The sequence below is a fragment of the Choloepus didactylus genome, chromosome 2, assembly GCF_015220235.1.
Source record: "Choloepus didactylus isolate mChoDid1 chromosome 2, mChoDid1.pri, whole genome shotgun sequence".
Classification (NCBI taxonomy): domain Eukaryota; kingdom Metazoa; phylum Chordata; class Mammalia; order Pilosa; family Megalonychidae; genus Choloepus; species Choloepus didactylus.
The window spans coordinates 193,200,971-193,217,739 of record NC_051308.1 but is presented as its reverse complement, the minus strand read 5'-3'; the positions used below and the strand labels follow the sequence as shown (position 1 = coordinate 193,217,739).

The 16,769-nt window shown below is 41.8% G+C and overlaps 1 protein-coding gene across 4 annotated transcripts in view; it reads right to left on the bottom strand.

Moving 5' to 3' along the window:
- YIPF1 (Yip1 domain family member 1) overlaps positions 1-12,694 on the bottom strand; it is a 68,926-nt gene extending 56,232 nt beyond the window's left edge. For 3 of the 4 annotated variants that reach the window (XR_005215366.1, XM_037827174.1, XM_037827173.1), the window contains exons 1-2: positions 12,555-12,694; positions 11,734-11,813 (exon numbers count right to left, since the gene is read on the bottom strand). Coding sequence is in view for 3 of the 4 variants with exons in the window: in XM_037827174.1 (XP_037683102.1) it covers positions 11,734-11,764 (31 nt within the window). In the remaining variant the exon portion in view is untranslated. Of the gene's footprint in view, positions 1-11,733; positions 11,814-12,193; positions 12,269-12,554 lie in introns of all 4 variants that reach the window. The other variant, XM_037827175.1, reaches the window with a different exon arrangement.
- Between the last annotated feature and the right edge of the window lie 4,075 nt (positions 12,695-16,769).

The following is a 16,769-nucleotide window of genomic DNA, read 5'->3' as shown; positions in this document are numbered from 1 at the left end:
ACCTTAATTTTAAAATACTGATTTGCTAAAAACTGCTAAACATCATCTGAGCCTTCAGTGAGTTGTAATCTTTTTGCTTATGGAGAGTCTTGCCCTGATGTTGATGACTTACTGACTGATCATAGTAGTGGTTGCTGAAATTTGGGGTGCCAATTTCTTAAAATAAGACAACAATGACATTTGCCGCATCAATTGACTCTTCCTTTCATGAAAGATTTCTCTATAGCCTGCGATGCTGTTTGATAGCATTTTACCCACAGTAAAACTTCTTTCAAAATTGGAGTCAATCCTCTTAAACCCTGTTGCTGCTTTATCAACTAAGTTTATGCAATATTCTAAATCTTTTGTTGCCATTTCTACAATATTCACAGCATCTTCACCAGGGATAAATCTCATCTCAAGAAACTACTTTCTTTGCTCATCCATAAAAAGCAACTCCTTATCTGTTAAGGTTTTATCATGAAATTGCAGCAATTCAGTCACATCTTTAGTTTCCACTTTTGATTCTAGTTCTCTTGCTATTTCCAACACATCTGCAGTTACTTCCTCCACTGAAGTCTTGAACCCATCAAAGTCATCCATGACGGTTGGAATCAACTTCTTCCAAACTCCTGTTAAAGTCAATATTTTTATCTCCTTCCATGAATAACAAATGCTCTTAATGGCATCTAATGGTGAATCCTTTCCAGAAGGTTTTCAATTGACTGCCCAGATTCATCAGAGGAATCACTATTTATTGCAGCTATAGCTTTACAAAATATATTTATTAGATAATAAGACTGAAAGTCAAAATGACTGTGTCATGTTGGTTTCATCCATTTTGGGCTTCAGAATGGATGTTCTGTTAGCAGGCATGAAAACAACATGAATTCTTGTACATCTCCATCAGAGCTCCTGGGTGAACAGGTAGGTGTATTGCCAATGAGCAATCATGGTTTAAAGGAATCTTTTTTTCTTAGCAGTAAGTCTCAACAGTGGGCTTAAAATATTCAATAAACCATGTTGTAAACAGATGTACTACCATCCAGGCTTTGTTGTTCCATTTATAGAGCATAGGTGGAGTAAATTTAGCATAATTCTTAAAGGCCCTAGGATTTTTGGAATGATAAATGAGCACTGACTTCCACTTAAAGTCACCAGCTACATTAGCCCCTAACAAGAGAGTCAGCCTGAACTTTGAAGCTTTGAAGTCAGGCATTGGCTTCTCCTGTCTAGCTAGGAAAATCCTAGATGTTATCTTCTTCCAGTAGAAGGCTGTTTCATCTACAATGAAAATCTGTTGTTTTAGTGTAGCCACCTTCATCAATTATCTTAGCCAGATATAACTTGCTGCAGCTTATACATCAGCACTTGCTGTTGCTTCACCATGCACTTTTATGTTATGGAGACAGCTTCTTTCCTTAAACCTCACGAGCCAACCTCTGCTAGCTTCAAACTCTTCTTCTGCAGCTTCCTCACCTCTCTCAGCCTTCACAGAATTGAAGAGTTAGGGCTTTTCTCTGGATTAGGCTTTGACCCAAGAGAATGTTGTGGCTGGTTTGGTCTTCTATCCAGACCCCCAAAACTTTCTTCATATTAGCAATAAGGCAGTTTGCTTTCTTATCGTTTGTGTATTCACTGGAGTAGCACTTTTCATTTTTTTTCAAGAACTTTTCCTTTGCATTCAGAACTTGGCTGTTTGGCGCAAGAGGCCTAGCTATCGTCCTATCCTGGCCTTCAACATGCCTTCCTCATTAAGCTTAATCAGTTCTAACTTTTGATTTCAAGTGAGCAACGTGAGACTCTTCCTTCACTTGGACACATAGAGGCCATCATAGGGTTATTAATTGCCCTAATTTCAATAGTGTTGTGTTTCAGAGAACAGGGAGGCCCCAGAAGAGGGAGAGAGATGGGGAACAGCCGTCAGTGGGGCAGTCAGAACATATGCTAACATTTATTAAGTTTGCCGTCTTATATGGGCACAGTTTGTGGCGTCCCAAAACAATTACAATAGTAACATCAAAGATCACTGATCACAGATTACCATAACAGATTTAAGAATAATGAAAAAGTTTGAAATACTGAAAGAATTACCAAAATATGACAGAGAGACAGGAAACGGACACATGCTGTTGGAAAAATGGTGCCAACAGACTTGCTCGATGCAGGGTTGCCATTAACCTTCAATTTGTGAAAAACGCTGTATCTTCTAAGCGTAATAAAGCAAAGTGCAGAAGAACAAATTATACCTGTATAAACAATTTTGCATCCTTCCTTGTCTACTGGGGGTTATATAAAAATGATTTTTTCATAGGATAACACTCTTTACGATGAATATTTACATGGCTGCATAATATTCTATGGGGGTATAAGTTATACAAGGATTCCACTATTATTAGAAGTTTGAATTGTTTCCAATTTTTCATTATTACGAATAACACTCTGAGAAGCATCAGGGTAGAGACTGCTTCTCAGGCTATAGTCTTAGGAAGAACACCTATCAGCACAATCACTAGGTTAAGGCGTGTAAACCATTTTGAAGGTTCTTGAACTATATTGCTAAACTGCTTTATAAAAGAATGTTACCTATCTATGTGCACTAGCAATGACTGAGGCTTCCTTTCTCCAGGCATTGTGACAAACTTGATAAAGCTGTTCTTGAAGGACTAAGGAAGAGTATCAGCAGGGCACCTTATTAATACTACAACCATGGCATAAATCCTACGACTGGCAGTAGAATGGCAATCTTGGATAACTCTTATCGCCTCTCAGCTATACGAATAGTTTCACAAAGAGAACCAAAATGACTGAAATTAATCAGGTGACTGATATGTAACAATCAAACATCAGTCTCCAATATTTGGGTTTCTGAAGTGAGATGGTCCTTTGTTCAAATTAAAGTTTTGTGGTGGTCTGAAGTGCTATATACTCCAGAAAAACATGTTCTTAAATCTAATCCATTCCTGTGGGTGTAAACTCATTGTAAGTAGAACCTTTGAGGAGGTTACTTCAGTTAAGGGATGTCCTACCTCAATCGGGATGGCTCTTAATCCCATTACTGGAGTCTTTTATAAACAGAATGAATTGAAACTTGAAAGAGAGAAAGCCACAGAAGCAAGATGCTGAAATCAACGAAACCTGGAAGAGAAGGGAGAGACCAGCAGACAATGCCATGTGACAGAGGAGACAGGATGGCCAGCAGCCAGCCCCAGAATGCTGATCTTTGGGAAGAAAACATCGCCTTGATGATGCCTTGATTTAGACATTTTTCCCAGCCTCAAAACTGTGAGCGAGTAAATTCTCGTTCTTTAAGCTGAACCATTTCAGGGTAGTTGCTTAAGCAGCCTAGGAAACTAAAACAGACTCTTTAACACTCAGTAGCTCCATGACCTTCGGCAAATTACTCCACATCTCCAAGTCTCTGTTTCTTCACTGACTTCACAGAGAGACGTCAAGGATGATACGAGATAATAAATAATGTTATAGAGGCTCTTTATTGACTGGACAGGGCACAGACATTTCAAAAAATGGTCACAACTTTGCCTGAGGGAATCAGGCCAAGGAAGATTCAATTAAGTCATATATTTAAAATGAAGTAGTTTACCAGGGGGGAAGAATGTCAGAAGGTAGAACAGAGAATGCCACTTGGGTCAAAGGCTAAAGGAATTCAAAGGACAACAATAAATCATCTGGTTGACAGATCAGGAAAGGTTTCTTGGAGAAGATATCATTTGGGAAAGATGGACCAGAGATGGTAGGGAAAGCATCTCAGATAAAGGAAATGAGATGAGCAAGGCCGAGAAGACAGAATGTGTGTCCCATGTGTAGCATAGTTTAGTGGGAATTGGGGTGTGTGTACCTCTAACACGGTGAGTCTTCACAGATTCTGCTCTGTATTAGTTATTTTTGTCCATCCTCCTGCAGCTCCAGGAGAGCAAGATTGGTGTGCTTCCTCCACCAACACTGTCTGCTTCTAGTGGGAATGTGCCATGGTTTGCCTCTGCTCCTTTCCTGACACAACGTCTTCCACCTGACTGATCCTGAACTCCACTTTTTCAGCTGACCAACACTACCATTCCTCTTTGGGGAAGCCTTCCATGAACCCCCAGCACTCTGTGCTCTCTTCTAAAGATCAAAGTCCATAACACAGTTTACAAGGCCCTGTATGATCTGACTCCAGCCTCCTCTCAAGCCACACCCTGTGCCATCCTCCCCCACCACCCGTCTGTGGTACACTGGCCTTCTCTCAATTCCTTGGGGGTAAAAATCAAACTTCCTTGCTCCTCAGAGACTTTGCACATGCTCTTCTCTACTCTTGAACCCACTCACAATGTACTCCTAGATAGAGTGTTCAAGGAAGGCCTCTCAGTGAGGCGAGATTTGAACAGACTAAAGGAGCAAGCCTTGTGGCTAACTGAAGGAGGAATGTTTCAGACAGAAAAATGGCATAAAAGCCCAAAGCTGTGAGTGTACCTGGTGTGTAGGAGGAACAGTGACAAGGCCTGTATGACTGGGACAGAGAAAAAGGGTGAGAGCAACACGAGATGAAATCAGAGGTGGTGGAGGGTTGGATCGTGTAGAGCCTCGTGAGCCACAGAGAGCTCTGGCTTTCACTCCGATTGAGATGGGAGCCCCTGGAAGGTTATGAAGGAATGACATGGTCTGACTTGATTTTAAAAGGACTACTCTGGCTGCAGTCAAGTATAGACTGTCAGGGGGCAAAGGAAAAAGCAGGGAGATCAGTAGATACGCAAGGTCTATAATACAGACAAGAGGTGATGGTGACTTCCAACAAGATGATACTGGTAGAGGAGGTGAGAATGGTCAGATGCCAAACGTACTTTGAAATGGAGCTGACAGTATTTGTTGATGAACTGATTTCTCCTAAACATTGTATCTCTTCCTCAGATAGTGGAAAGGTAGCATAGGCTGTGGAGCCAGACTCCCTGGGTTCAAAACCTGGCTTTACTGCTTACTGTGTGACCTTCAGGCAAATTACTTAATTTTTGAGCCTCAGTTTCCTCATTGGTAAAACAGTTACCAATAAAGTACTTACTTTGTAAAGTTGATATGAAGATTAAATGAGCTAATATTTGTAAAGCACTAAGAACAGTGCCTGACATAGAGCAAATGCTATGTAAGTATTTATGAGACAAATGAGCCTTCCTCAATTCCTAGTCTAGGTCAAGCCCTGCATTATGAGTTCTAATATCCCTCTGAACTTTTCCTCCAGCACTTAATACAGGCATATCCCATTTTACTCTGCTCTGCTTTAATGTGCTTCACAGAAACTGCATTTTTTACAAATTGAAGGTTTGTGGCAACCCTGCAACAACTGCATCAAGCAAGTCTATCAGCACCATTTTTTTAACTGAAAACCTTCTGGAAAGAATTTTGCATTCTAGATGCCATTAAGAACATTCATGGAGAGGCAGGGCAAGATGGCAGCATAGGGAGGTGTGGAATTTAGTTAGTCCTCTAGAGCAACTAGTAAAAAGCCAGGAACAACTAGTAAATAGTCTGGAACAACTGCTGGGGGACATCCGTGACCTGACACACATTGTATACCAGTCTGGAATGGGTGGAGCAGCTGAGATTGCAGCATAGAACTGTAAGTAAAGCTCCCCAAACTGCAGAGCTGGCACCCCTCACCCACTGGCATGGCAAGCTGAGTTGCAGCATGTGGGAAAAAGAAGTAGTCCCTGCCAGGAGCGTGGGAATGTAGCTCAACCAAGCTCCAACTGTGGTTCTAATTAACAAATTAGGACTACTGATATAAGCTATAAGCACAGATAAACCCAAAGTAAGCAGGAAAGGAACCCTGAGTTTTCTCTAGGCAGAGAGGAGGCAGGACTGACAGAAAAAATAATAATAAATAAGCAAAAACAGAAGCTTTTGGAGACAGTTGAGGTCAGAATACTGGAAACAGCTGTGTCCCAAGAAAAGGGGCATACAGGACTGGGTACCAATTCTGGCTGACCAGTGAAATTGGGGGGCTGGGGACCGGCTCTGAAAAGAGGATTTCTGTCTTTTTTCTTATTTTTTCCTTTCATTCTAAGTAGCTCATTAGAGAAAGCCTCTGGCATTTTCATTTGTCAGCACTGACCCAGGCAAGGGTGGAGTTAAGAGAGTTAACAAAGGAAAAAGTCAAGTGAAGAAGATAATTCCCTAAAGTGCATATCTTCCCCAGGAAAAGGGGGGTGGGGCCCAGCTCAAGTGGCTACCATCCCTCAGAGAATAAAGACTCCAGGGCCTGGGGCAGGGGTGCACATAGAAACAGCTGAAGCTTGGCTTCTGACACCCTCAGTCCCAGGCCAGTACAGGTTTGCTGAGAATTAAAGGGACTACACCTCTGTACACCAGTGGGGAGCTGTGGGCTGACAAGCGCCACCTGCTGGGCAGGACAGGAAGAGCACAGAATCTAGAGGCCTCACAGGAAAGTGTGATAACCTTCCGGGTCTCATCCTCAGGGAAACTTGATACTGATTACACCCTCCTCCTGAGACCTGGATCTGTCTGGTCTGTGAAATCCAATTGGAGTAATTAAGGAAACCAGATGCCTAGACAACAAAAAATTACGACTCATGTTAGGAAGAACAAAGATATGGCCCAGTCAAAGGAACAAACTTACACTTCAAATGAGATACAGGAGTTGAAACAACTAATTAAAGATGTTCAAACAAATCTTCTAAATCAAATCAACAACCTGAAGGAAAATGTGGCAAAATAGATAAAGGATATAAAGAAGACACTTAGTGACCACAAAGAAGAAATTGTAAGCTTGAAAAAACAGATGGTAGAACTTATGGGAATGAAAGGCACAACAGGGGAAATGAAAAACACAATGGAGAAATACAACAGCAGATTTGAAGAGGCAGAAGAAAGGATTCATCAACTGGAGGGCAGGATATCTGAAATCCTACACACAAAAGAACATATAGGGAAAAGGATGGAAAAATATGAGCAGTGTCTCAGGAAACTGAATGACAACATGAAGCACATGAATATACATGTCATGGGTATCCCAGAAGGAGAAGAGAAGGGAAAAGAGGCAGAAACAATAATGGAGGGAATAATCACTGAAAATTTCCCATCTCTTATGAAAGACATACAATTTCAGATTCAAGAACCTTAGTGTACCCCAAACAGATCTGAATGGACCTACTCTAAGACGCTTAATAATCAGATTATCAAATATCAAAGACAAACAGAGAATTCTGAAAGCAGCAAGAGAAAAACAATCCATCACATACAAGGGAAGCTCGATAAGACTATGCAGATTTCTCAGTAGAGACCACAGAGGCAAGAAAGAAGTGGTATAACGTATTTAAGATACTGAAAGAGAAAAACTGCCAACCAAGAATTCTATATCTGGCAAAACTATCCTTCAAAAATGAGGGAGAGTTAAAAATATTTTCAAACAAACAGACACTGAGAGTTTGTGAACAAGAGACCTGATCTACAAGAAATACTAAAGGGAGCACAACAGGCAGATAGGAAAAGACAAGAGAGAGAGGTTTGGAGAAGAGTGTAGAAATGAAGACTATCAGTAAGGACAAAAAGAGAGAGGGAAAAACAAAACAAAACAAAAAATAAGATATGACATATAAAATACAAAATACAAAATGGTAGACAGTAGACATTACGTTGAGTGAAATTAGCTAGAAACAGACAATAGTGTATGGTCTCACTAATATGAACTAAAATTAATGAGTGAACCTTGAAAGTTAAAGTTGAGAACACGGTTATTAGGAGATATAGAAAGAGGGTAGAGAAGAGGCATCTGATGCTGAAGGAGAACAGAATTTTCAACACAAGATTGATTATATAGATCCAGAAAAAGCATGATATTGTGTGATGGTAGCACAATATTTTAAGTACTCTGAACAAAGATGAGCATGAGTACAGGTGAAAGAGGAAAGCTAGGGGCATATATGATATCAGAAAGAAAGACAGAGGATAAAGACTGGGACTGTATGACTTAGTGAAGCCTAGAGTGGTCAATGATAGTGATTAAATGTACTAATATAAGATGTTTGTGCATGAGGGAGAACAAATGAATGTCAACATTGCAAGGTGTTGAAAACTGGATGGTATAGGGGGAAAAATACAATCAATGCACACTGGAACCTATAGTTAACAGTAACATTGTAATATGCTTCCATTAATTGCAACAAAGGCAATATACCAAAGCTAAATGTCTGTAAGAGGGAGATCTAAGGGAGTGGTATGAGATTCTTAGTGCTGTAGTTGTATGACCTTTTCATGGTACTTTATTTTTTCCTTCTATCTCTTTTTATTCCTCACTTTTTTTTCCTCCTCTTCCTCTTTAATTGCAGAAGGAATGGAAGTGTCCTCATATAGATTGTGGTGGTAAATCCGTAACTATGAGATCATACCGGGAATCACTGATTATCTACTTAGGATGGATTATATCATGCGTGAATAAAACTGTTTAAAAAGTAAACAGAGGGATACAAGCGCTGGAGAAAATGTGGAGAGAGGAATGTACCTATTCACTGTTGGTGGGAAATTAGAATGGTGCAGCCCATCTGAAAGGCAGTGGTTCCACAGGAAGCTAACATGGGGTTGCCATATGGTCCTGTAACCCTGTTATTGGTTGTACACTTGGAGGAACTGAGAGGGGGGATTCGAGTGGACATTTGTACACTGGTGTTTGTGGCAGCAGTACTCATGATTTGCAATGGATGGAGGTGGCCTAAGAGTACATCAACTGATAAACTGAATGGTGAACTGTGGTGTATACAAACAACGGAAAATTGAGCAGCAGAAGGAATGAAGTTGTGAGGTATGTAACTAGGTGAATGGATCTTGAGGACAATAGGTTGAGTGAAATAAGTCAGAAATGAAAAGACAAACATTATAACGCCTCACTAATATGAACTAAAAATAATGTGTAAACTCTGAGAATTGAATCTGGGAGCATGGGTTATCAGGGGAAGGTTTATGTAAAGTTTCCTAGATTGTAAGCTCTTATAGCAGTCACTTCTATTCATGAGTTGTAACAGCTATTTCAAAATTCTGAGATGCTGAGCTGTTTGTGTGTGACCTGGTTGGTCCCTGGAGCTTTGGGTGTCTTTGTGGTGCCTGGGACTTGGGGCCAGACTTCAGCAGCTTTGAGTATCAGCATTGCCCCATGCAGCAACTGTTAGAGGCTGAAAAGGAGATCCGACTTCAATTCAAGATATGAACGAAATGGACTTGGTTGAGACTGGGGTAGATCAGACTAAAGGGTACAGAATGTTATTAACTATGTTTTAAAACTTCGGCTTCTTTGTGGGATCAAAGGAAGAGATGTTTATTTGGTGGAAAATCTATATTTTCTGCAGCACACTAAATAATTTAACTTGTATGGTCAGTTTACTCAAACACCGTAATTACATGGAAACTTGAATAGGGAGTGAGGTCTGGTTGGTTTGTACAGGTTAGCGTGAAGCCCCGATACATCCCAGAGTAATTTGGGCAGAAAGTAAAATGTATTTGCAAAGCCCCCTTGAGGGCCTGGGGAAAAATGTGGAAATATTGAACTTCCCCAGCTGGGAAATTCCTGCTTTTCTTGCAAGCATTGGGGTCTACCAGTTTAGTAAGCTGAGCCCTCAATTTTGGGGCCTGTTACTGCTTAGGAAAGAAAAAGCCTACTTAAAATTGTACCTGAGTGTCACTCCCCAGAGAACTTCTTTTGTTGCTCAGATGTGGCCTGTCTCTCTAAGCCAACTCGACACGTAAACTCACTGCCACCCCCCTACATGGGCCATGATTCCCAGGGGTGTAAATCTCCCTGGCACAAGGGACATGACTCCTGGGGATGATCCTGGACCCAGCTTCAGAGGATTGAGAAAGCCTTGTGGACCAAAAAGGGGAAGAGAAATGACACAAAATAGTTTCAGTGGCTGAGAAATTTCAAATGGAGTCAAGAGGTCATTCTGCAGGTAACTCTTTTGCATTTTATAGATATCCCTTTTTAGTTTTTAGATTATTAGAATAGCTAGAAGGAAATACCTGAAACTGTTGAACGGCAACCCAGTATCCTTGATTCTTGAAGATGACTGTTTAATGATATAGCTTATATGGTTTGACCGTGTGATTGTAAAAACCTTGTGGCTCACACTCCCTTTACCCAGTGTATGAACAAATGAGTAGAAAAATGGGGACAAAAAGTAAATGAATAATAAGGGGAGAGGAGTGGTATGGGATGTTTTGGGTGTCCTTTTTTACTTTTATTTTTACTCTTATTTTTATTTTTCAGAATAATAAAAATGTTCAAAAATTGATTGTGGTGATGAATACACAACTATATGATGATACTGTGAACAACTGTTACATACTTTGGATGATTGTATGGTATGTGAATATGTTTAAATAAAATTGCATTAAAAAGAAAAGAACATTCATGATACATGGAAGGAGGTCAAAATATTGACATTAACAGCAGCTTGGAAGAAGTTGATTCCAACCCTCATGGATGACTTTGAGGGTTCAAAACTTTAGTGGAGGAAGTAATAACAGATATGATGAAAATAGTAAGAGAATAAAATCAGAAGTGGAGCCTGAAGATGTGACTGAATTGCTGCAATCTTGTGATAAAACTTAAACAGATAAGGAGCTGCTTTTTATGGATGAGCAAAGAAAGTAGCTTCTTGAGATGGGATCTACCCCTGATGAACACTGTTGAAACAACAACAAAGGATTTAGAATATTGCATAAACTTAGTTGATAAAGCAGCAGCAAGGTTTGAGAAGATTGACTCCAATTGTGAAAGAAGTTTTACTGTGGGTAAAATGCTACCAAACAGCATTGCAGTCATAGGGAAATCTTTCATGAAAGGAAGAGTCAATTGATGTGTCAAGTGTCACTGTTGTCTTGTTTTAACAAATTGCCACAGACACTCGAAACTTTAGCAACCACCACCCTGATCAGTCAGCAGCCATTGACATCGAGGCAAGACTCTCCACCAGCAAAAAGATAACAACTCACTGAAGGCTCAAATGATGATTAGCATTTTTTTAGCAATAAAGTATTTTTAAATTAAGGTATGTGCATTATTTTCTTAGACATACGCTCTTGCATGCTTAATGGACTATAATGTAGCGTAAACATAACTTTTATATTCACTGGGAAACCAAAAACCTAGCTTTATTGTGGTATCTGCCTTATTGCAGTGGTCTAGAAGCAAACCCGCAATACCTCCCAGGTATGTCTGCTTTGTAGATATATATTTGAATGATCATTTAACAAATGAATGCTTCCCAAACTAGACTGAGAGCTTCACAAGGGATAGAAACTGACAGTCTGGTTTACTCTTCTATTCCTTAAATAACTAGAAAAACTGCCTGGTTCGTGGTCACATTCATGAGCTACTTGTTGAATCAATGAAGGAATGCCCTGAATACATTTTATCATAATTATCTATTTACACTTTTACCTATATTACTAGTGTATACATTTCTCCTTATCTTTCTTTCTAGTACCGTTTCAAGCACAAAGTATAAATATTTTCTATAATCAGTGTACTAAATTTCTGATGATACCTGTCACCAATCTGAAGGGCTATTTAGCAAAAAAAAACAGCTGGTGAGGACAAACAGAAAAACCTCAGCATGGCCAACATTCTTTTGCCAAGATTTTTAAAACAATTTTCTTTAATGTATGAACCAGTATAGAAATAAAAATCTGTTGCTTGTAACTGTGGAAACAGTCAATCATAAACATAAAGGTGATCATCCAGTGAAGTACCTTCAAATTGCAAGTCATCTACAGCTGCCATTTAGCCAGTGGGTCTTTGATCAATTATTAGGAAGAAAATGCGCAGGGGTCTAAACAGAAAAAAAATAATAATAATAACAATACTTAATTGGATAACAGGATAAAATATCTGCCAACAAATCTTACTTCAGCGTTAGAAATGGTATCACTTTCCCTTGCCTCCTTTTTCAGCGGGGTTTGACAGGCTTAAGTAAAGATAACCACTTAGCATCAGATATTACTAAAACTGTTAGAAAGAAACAAATACTGTGGGTCCAGAGGTTCCATTTAGTTTCAACACTGCATGAGGAATCAGGTGCAGCCTGGAGATGGGAGAATGAGGAAGGGGGCTCTAAGATTTGAGGAAGGTGGTTAAGTGGAAGGTAGCAAAATGCGAAGTCAGTTCAGCTTTGTCAGTGGTTAAGGACCCAGGCTCTGGGGTCAGACAGACCTGGGTTTGACTCCCGATTCTGCTGCTTCTTGCTGTGTGGCTGGGGGGTGCTCCTTGGGGCCTCAGTTTCCTCATCTGTAAAATGGGTTCATAATGGTACCTACTCACATTGCTGTTGAAAACATTAAATGAAACAGCGCATGTGAGGTGCTCTGCGCAGAGTCAGACAATTGGAAGGCGCTGTGAGTGTTGGCGACCCTGCAACCCAGGACACCGCGAGCCCAGGCTGGCCTGGGAAAGAGATGCCTCAGTATCAGAGGCAGTGTTTTAGGGGGAGGAGCTGGGTTGCAGTCGCCCGGGCGCGCAGGAGATCCCTGGCCCCCTCAGCCCAAGGTCGACCCCGCAGGCCACGCCCCCTCACCTCGCGGGGTTCGGCGCCCAGCAGCTCCCAAAAAGGATCCGGCCTCAGATACTCTGCACGAGTCCCTGTCCAGTCGAGTAGCCGGAAGCCGGAGATCCGGGGGACGGAACTTCTCCGCCTCCTCCGGGCGGAACCCCGCCTCCTTAAAGGGGCAGCAGCACCTGGAGAAAACGCTTTTAGAGACCTCAGGGGGCAACAGCTACCAGTGCCCGCTCCTGCCCCGCCCTTCCACCGGGTGAGGCTCGGGTTCTTAAAGTAATAGGCACATCCGGGGCAGAGATTGACTAATTCAGTTCACTCAGCTGCTGGTAGCGCGCAGAATTCTTCCCAAGAATATGAGGTTTCCTCTCCGTTTGTTTATACCTTATTTCTTATGTAAATATAAAATAATGTAATTCAGGACGATTATGAAAAGAAAAAAATGTCATCGCGTCATTACCCCACTCCCCAAGTCCCATTCCTTTTTGTCCATAAGAATTTATTTATCCAGTGAGGGAGTGAAGGGTCAGTTATTTAAGTTTGTGAATGAGTGATCGAGAGCCGGCTGATGTCGGTTCCTCCGAGGACCCCCCAGTAGGCAGAACAGAACTTGCACAGAAGTCTACGCTTTAAAAAACAAAACAAAACAAACAAACACAACAGGCCACCTAGAAGTAGCCGGCATAATGGAGTGGTGGGATGGCTTGTTAAAGTCACAACTAAGGCTCCAGCTTGGGGAAAACATACAATGGAATTGGGGCACTGTCCTCCAGGATGCAGTACATGCACTAAACTAATGACCAATAGATGGTGCTTTGTTGTAAATAGCTAGAGTACGTGGATCAGGAAACCACCAGGGAGCACCTTTCACTGTCGCTTCCAGGGAAACCCACTCAAGGAATTTGTGCTCCCCACCTCTCAAGCTTAGGTTGTGTTGGGTTAGAGATCCTCGTTCCTGGAGGCAGGAGCATGGGGGTGCAGTGGGGGTGTGGGAGGACGGGGGAGAACTTCCACCCCACTAATAGTTCTGCTGAATTGGAAGTTTCAACTGTTACCTGGTTATTTTTGTCTCCTCATGACAGTGCACCAGAACATAAAGAAAGGAGGACTATATGGTAGGGATAATCGATCCTGATTACTTTGAGAAGATTGGAGAGGACTATGCCTGAGGTTTAGGGAATTCACTGGGCATCTCTTGAGAATTCCCTTTCCAGCGCTAATGGTAAATGGGCAATTGCAGCAATCATGGCCTGACAAGGGCAAGACATCAGAGGGCTCAGATTCCTCAGGAATGAATGTCTGGATCAATCCAGCAGGCAAATAACTCAGACCAGCCAAAGTGCTGACTCAGTGTGGAGGAAGGAAATGATGAATATCAGCTTTGGTCTGGGGACCCCTTGCAGCAGCAAGAAATGTAGTTTGTTCTAATAACCTTTTTAACACCAATTCTTTGCAGGATTGTGGCTGGCCAATGCCATGAAGGAGACTGAGAGATGGAACTTGTTCCTCCCCTCTCTTAGGGAAGTAGTGAGGACATCTCAAGATCACAAAAATAGGGGCCCCATATTGTAGAGTGGGAGCTGATTTAATGGAAAGCACAAATATATATGTAGATTGCATCAAATTCCTCTCATGCACCACTTCAGATCTTCTTGGCCTCACTTTCTCTACTTTCAGTGTTCGGCTGTGAACAGATCTGTGTATGCTCTGACCAGCTTCACACAGGTGCTGCTTAACAGCACCTCACTTCTGGCTGGTGTCCAGGTGTTCTGGTTTGCTAATGCTGCCAGAATGCAAAATACCAGAAACGGATTGGCTTTTACAAAGGGGATTTATTTGGTTACAAAGTTACAGTCTTAAGGCCATAATAGTGTCTGAGCTAAGGTAGCAACAATAGGGTACCTTCGCTGAAGGATGACCAATGGCATCCGGAAAACCTCTGTTATCTCTGAAGGCACGTGGCTGGCATCTACTCGCCCCCAGGTTGCATTTCAAAATGGCATTCTCCAAAATGTCAGCATCAGCTTTCAACAGCTGTCTTCAAAATGTCTCTGTAAACTGCAGCAGCAAGCTCCTTCTGTCTGAACTCTTATATAGGACTCTTGTAAACTAATCAAGGCCCACACTGAATGGGCAGGGCCACACCTCCATAGAAATTATCTAATCAGAGTTATCACCTACATTTGGGTGTGTCACATCTCCATGGGAACACTCAATCAATAGGTTCTGACCTAATCAACACTAATACATCTGCCCCCACAAGATTTCATTAAAGAACATGTCATTTGGGGGGACATAATACATCCAAACTGGCACACCAGGCCTCTCCTGTCCCACCCCCAGGGCTTCTCCTCTGGAACACTTGGTGTCCACACCTGTATCACCTGGGAGTATGAGGGAGTTAACATTCCATGGGGAAAACTTTTGGCCAATGGAGGATGGAAGCTGATGGATAAAGTTTTCTCCCTTTCTCTTCAGACAGATGGTCCTGAGATTCATTTTATACAACTTCTCGGATATCTGTGGAAATAGCATGTTGATACTGCATCTTTGTTTTAGCTCTCCCTCTGTGCTTCATTTCCCCTTTCCTTCACCCTGGTGTGTCTGTAACTCAATTTATATTTCTAGCCCTTGTTATACTAACTTGACAGAAACGTAATCTCAGGCACAGCAGGGTCCTCCACTTCCCTTGGGTTGTATCTAAGTTCCCAAGGACCTAGGTGACTGATGAGGTTTTGGTGATGTTCATTTGGTTCTTGGTGTCATCTCTCCTCCACAAAGGCATCCCTGGGTCACCCGTGGCCCCCTCTCTTGGGAGGGCCCTCGAGAATGTATCCTTGTTCCCACAGCATGGCCTCTTCCATCCAGGGGTACTCTCTACCACTCCCAGATCCCTCTCGTGCATGTAGGTATCATGCTCTGCTTCCACACCAAACTGAGGTTTGGTAAATCTCTGGCATGCTAGGCCCCATTTGCCTAGACATACAACACAATCGCTTTCTCTCTTCAGGGTCTTTCTACCTTCCTGAGACTCTACCTGGGAACAAAGTCTCAGATCCTCTCTTCTCTTGGGGCCCACAAACTAGGATTTGGGGCTCTCCCTGGGCTTGTCCACATCAACATCTAAATATCCACATCTACAGCCTCATCACTTCTCAAATTCCTTCTTTTCCATCTAGCCCAAGGCATTCCTATCGAGTTTAGCTCTTTTTCATGAATCGGCTTCCTGTCTGTTTTCCTAATGGCCTACCACAGCTTTTAAAACTTAAGAGGCAAGAAGATACTCCCTTTTTTCCACATTTCACTGCTACATCCCTTCCCTAGTGTGGTAGTTTGGAGGCTGTATGTACCCCAGAAAGGGGAAAGGATCATGTTCTTTTCATCCATTCCTGTGGTACAGACCTATTGTAGGTGGGATCTTTTGATTAGGTCACTTCAGTTGGGGCCTGTCCCAGGGTGGATATTAATCCTTTTACTGGAGTCCTTTTAAAGAGGATAAAAGACAAAGAAACACCCAGAGGAGTTTAGAGAAAAGCCCAGGAGAAGCAAAGAGAGTACCCATAGAAAACGGAGTGGAAGCCACTAAAGCCAGAAGCTGAAAGCAACAAAACTTGAGAGGGAAGGACCATCTGACACTGGCCTTGTGCCTTCCCATATGACAGAGGTGTCCTGGATGCTGGCAGCCAGTCTTCAGAGTCCAGGTATCATCCTGTTGATGCCTTGAGTTGGACATTTTCATGGCCTGAGAACTGTAAATTGTAAGTTAATAAATCCCTGTTGTAAAAGCTAACCCATTTTTGGTATATTGCGTTTCAGCAGCTTTAGCAAACCAAAACACCTAGTGTAAAGATATACATAGGAATAAGAGAGAGAGAGGTACTTAGGCCATAAAACCAAGCCTCACAAAAACTTGGGAAAAGCGCTATGGCTGTAGTTCAGAAAAAGGAAGTTATTAGTCAGGGTTCTCCAGGGAAACAGAACCAACAGAAGATAGTAGATAGATAGATAGATAGATAGATAGATAGATAGATAGATAGATAATAGATAGATACATGCACAAATACATATGTGGAATGAATGTAAATATTATGAGATTTATTAGAGGAATTGTTTCATATGACCGAAGGATGGGCAAGTCCAAATTCCTTGGGGTGGTCTGCAAACGGGGAACTGCAATGAAGGTTTTCAATGAATTCCCCAGGAGAGGCTGACTGGCTGAATTAGAGATAGAAATTC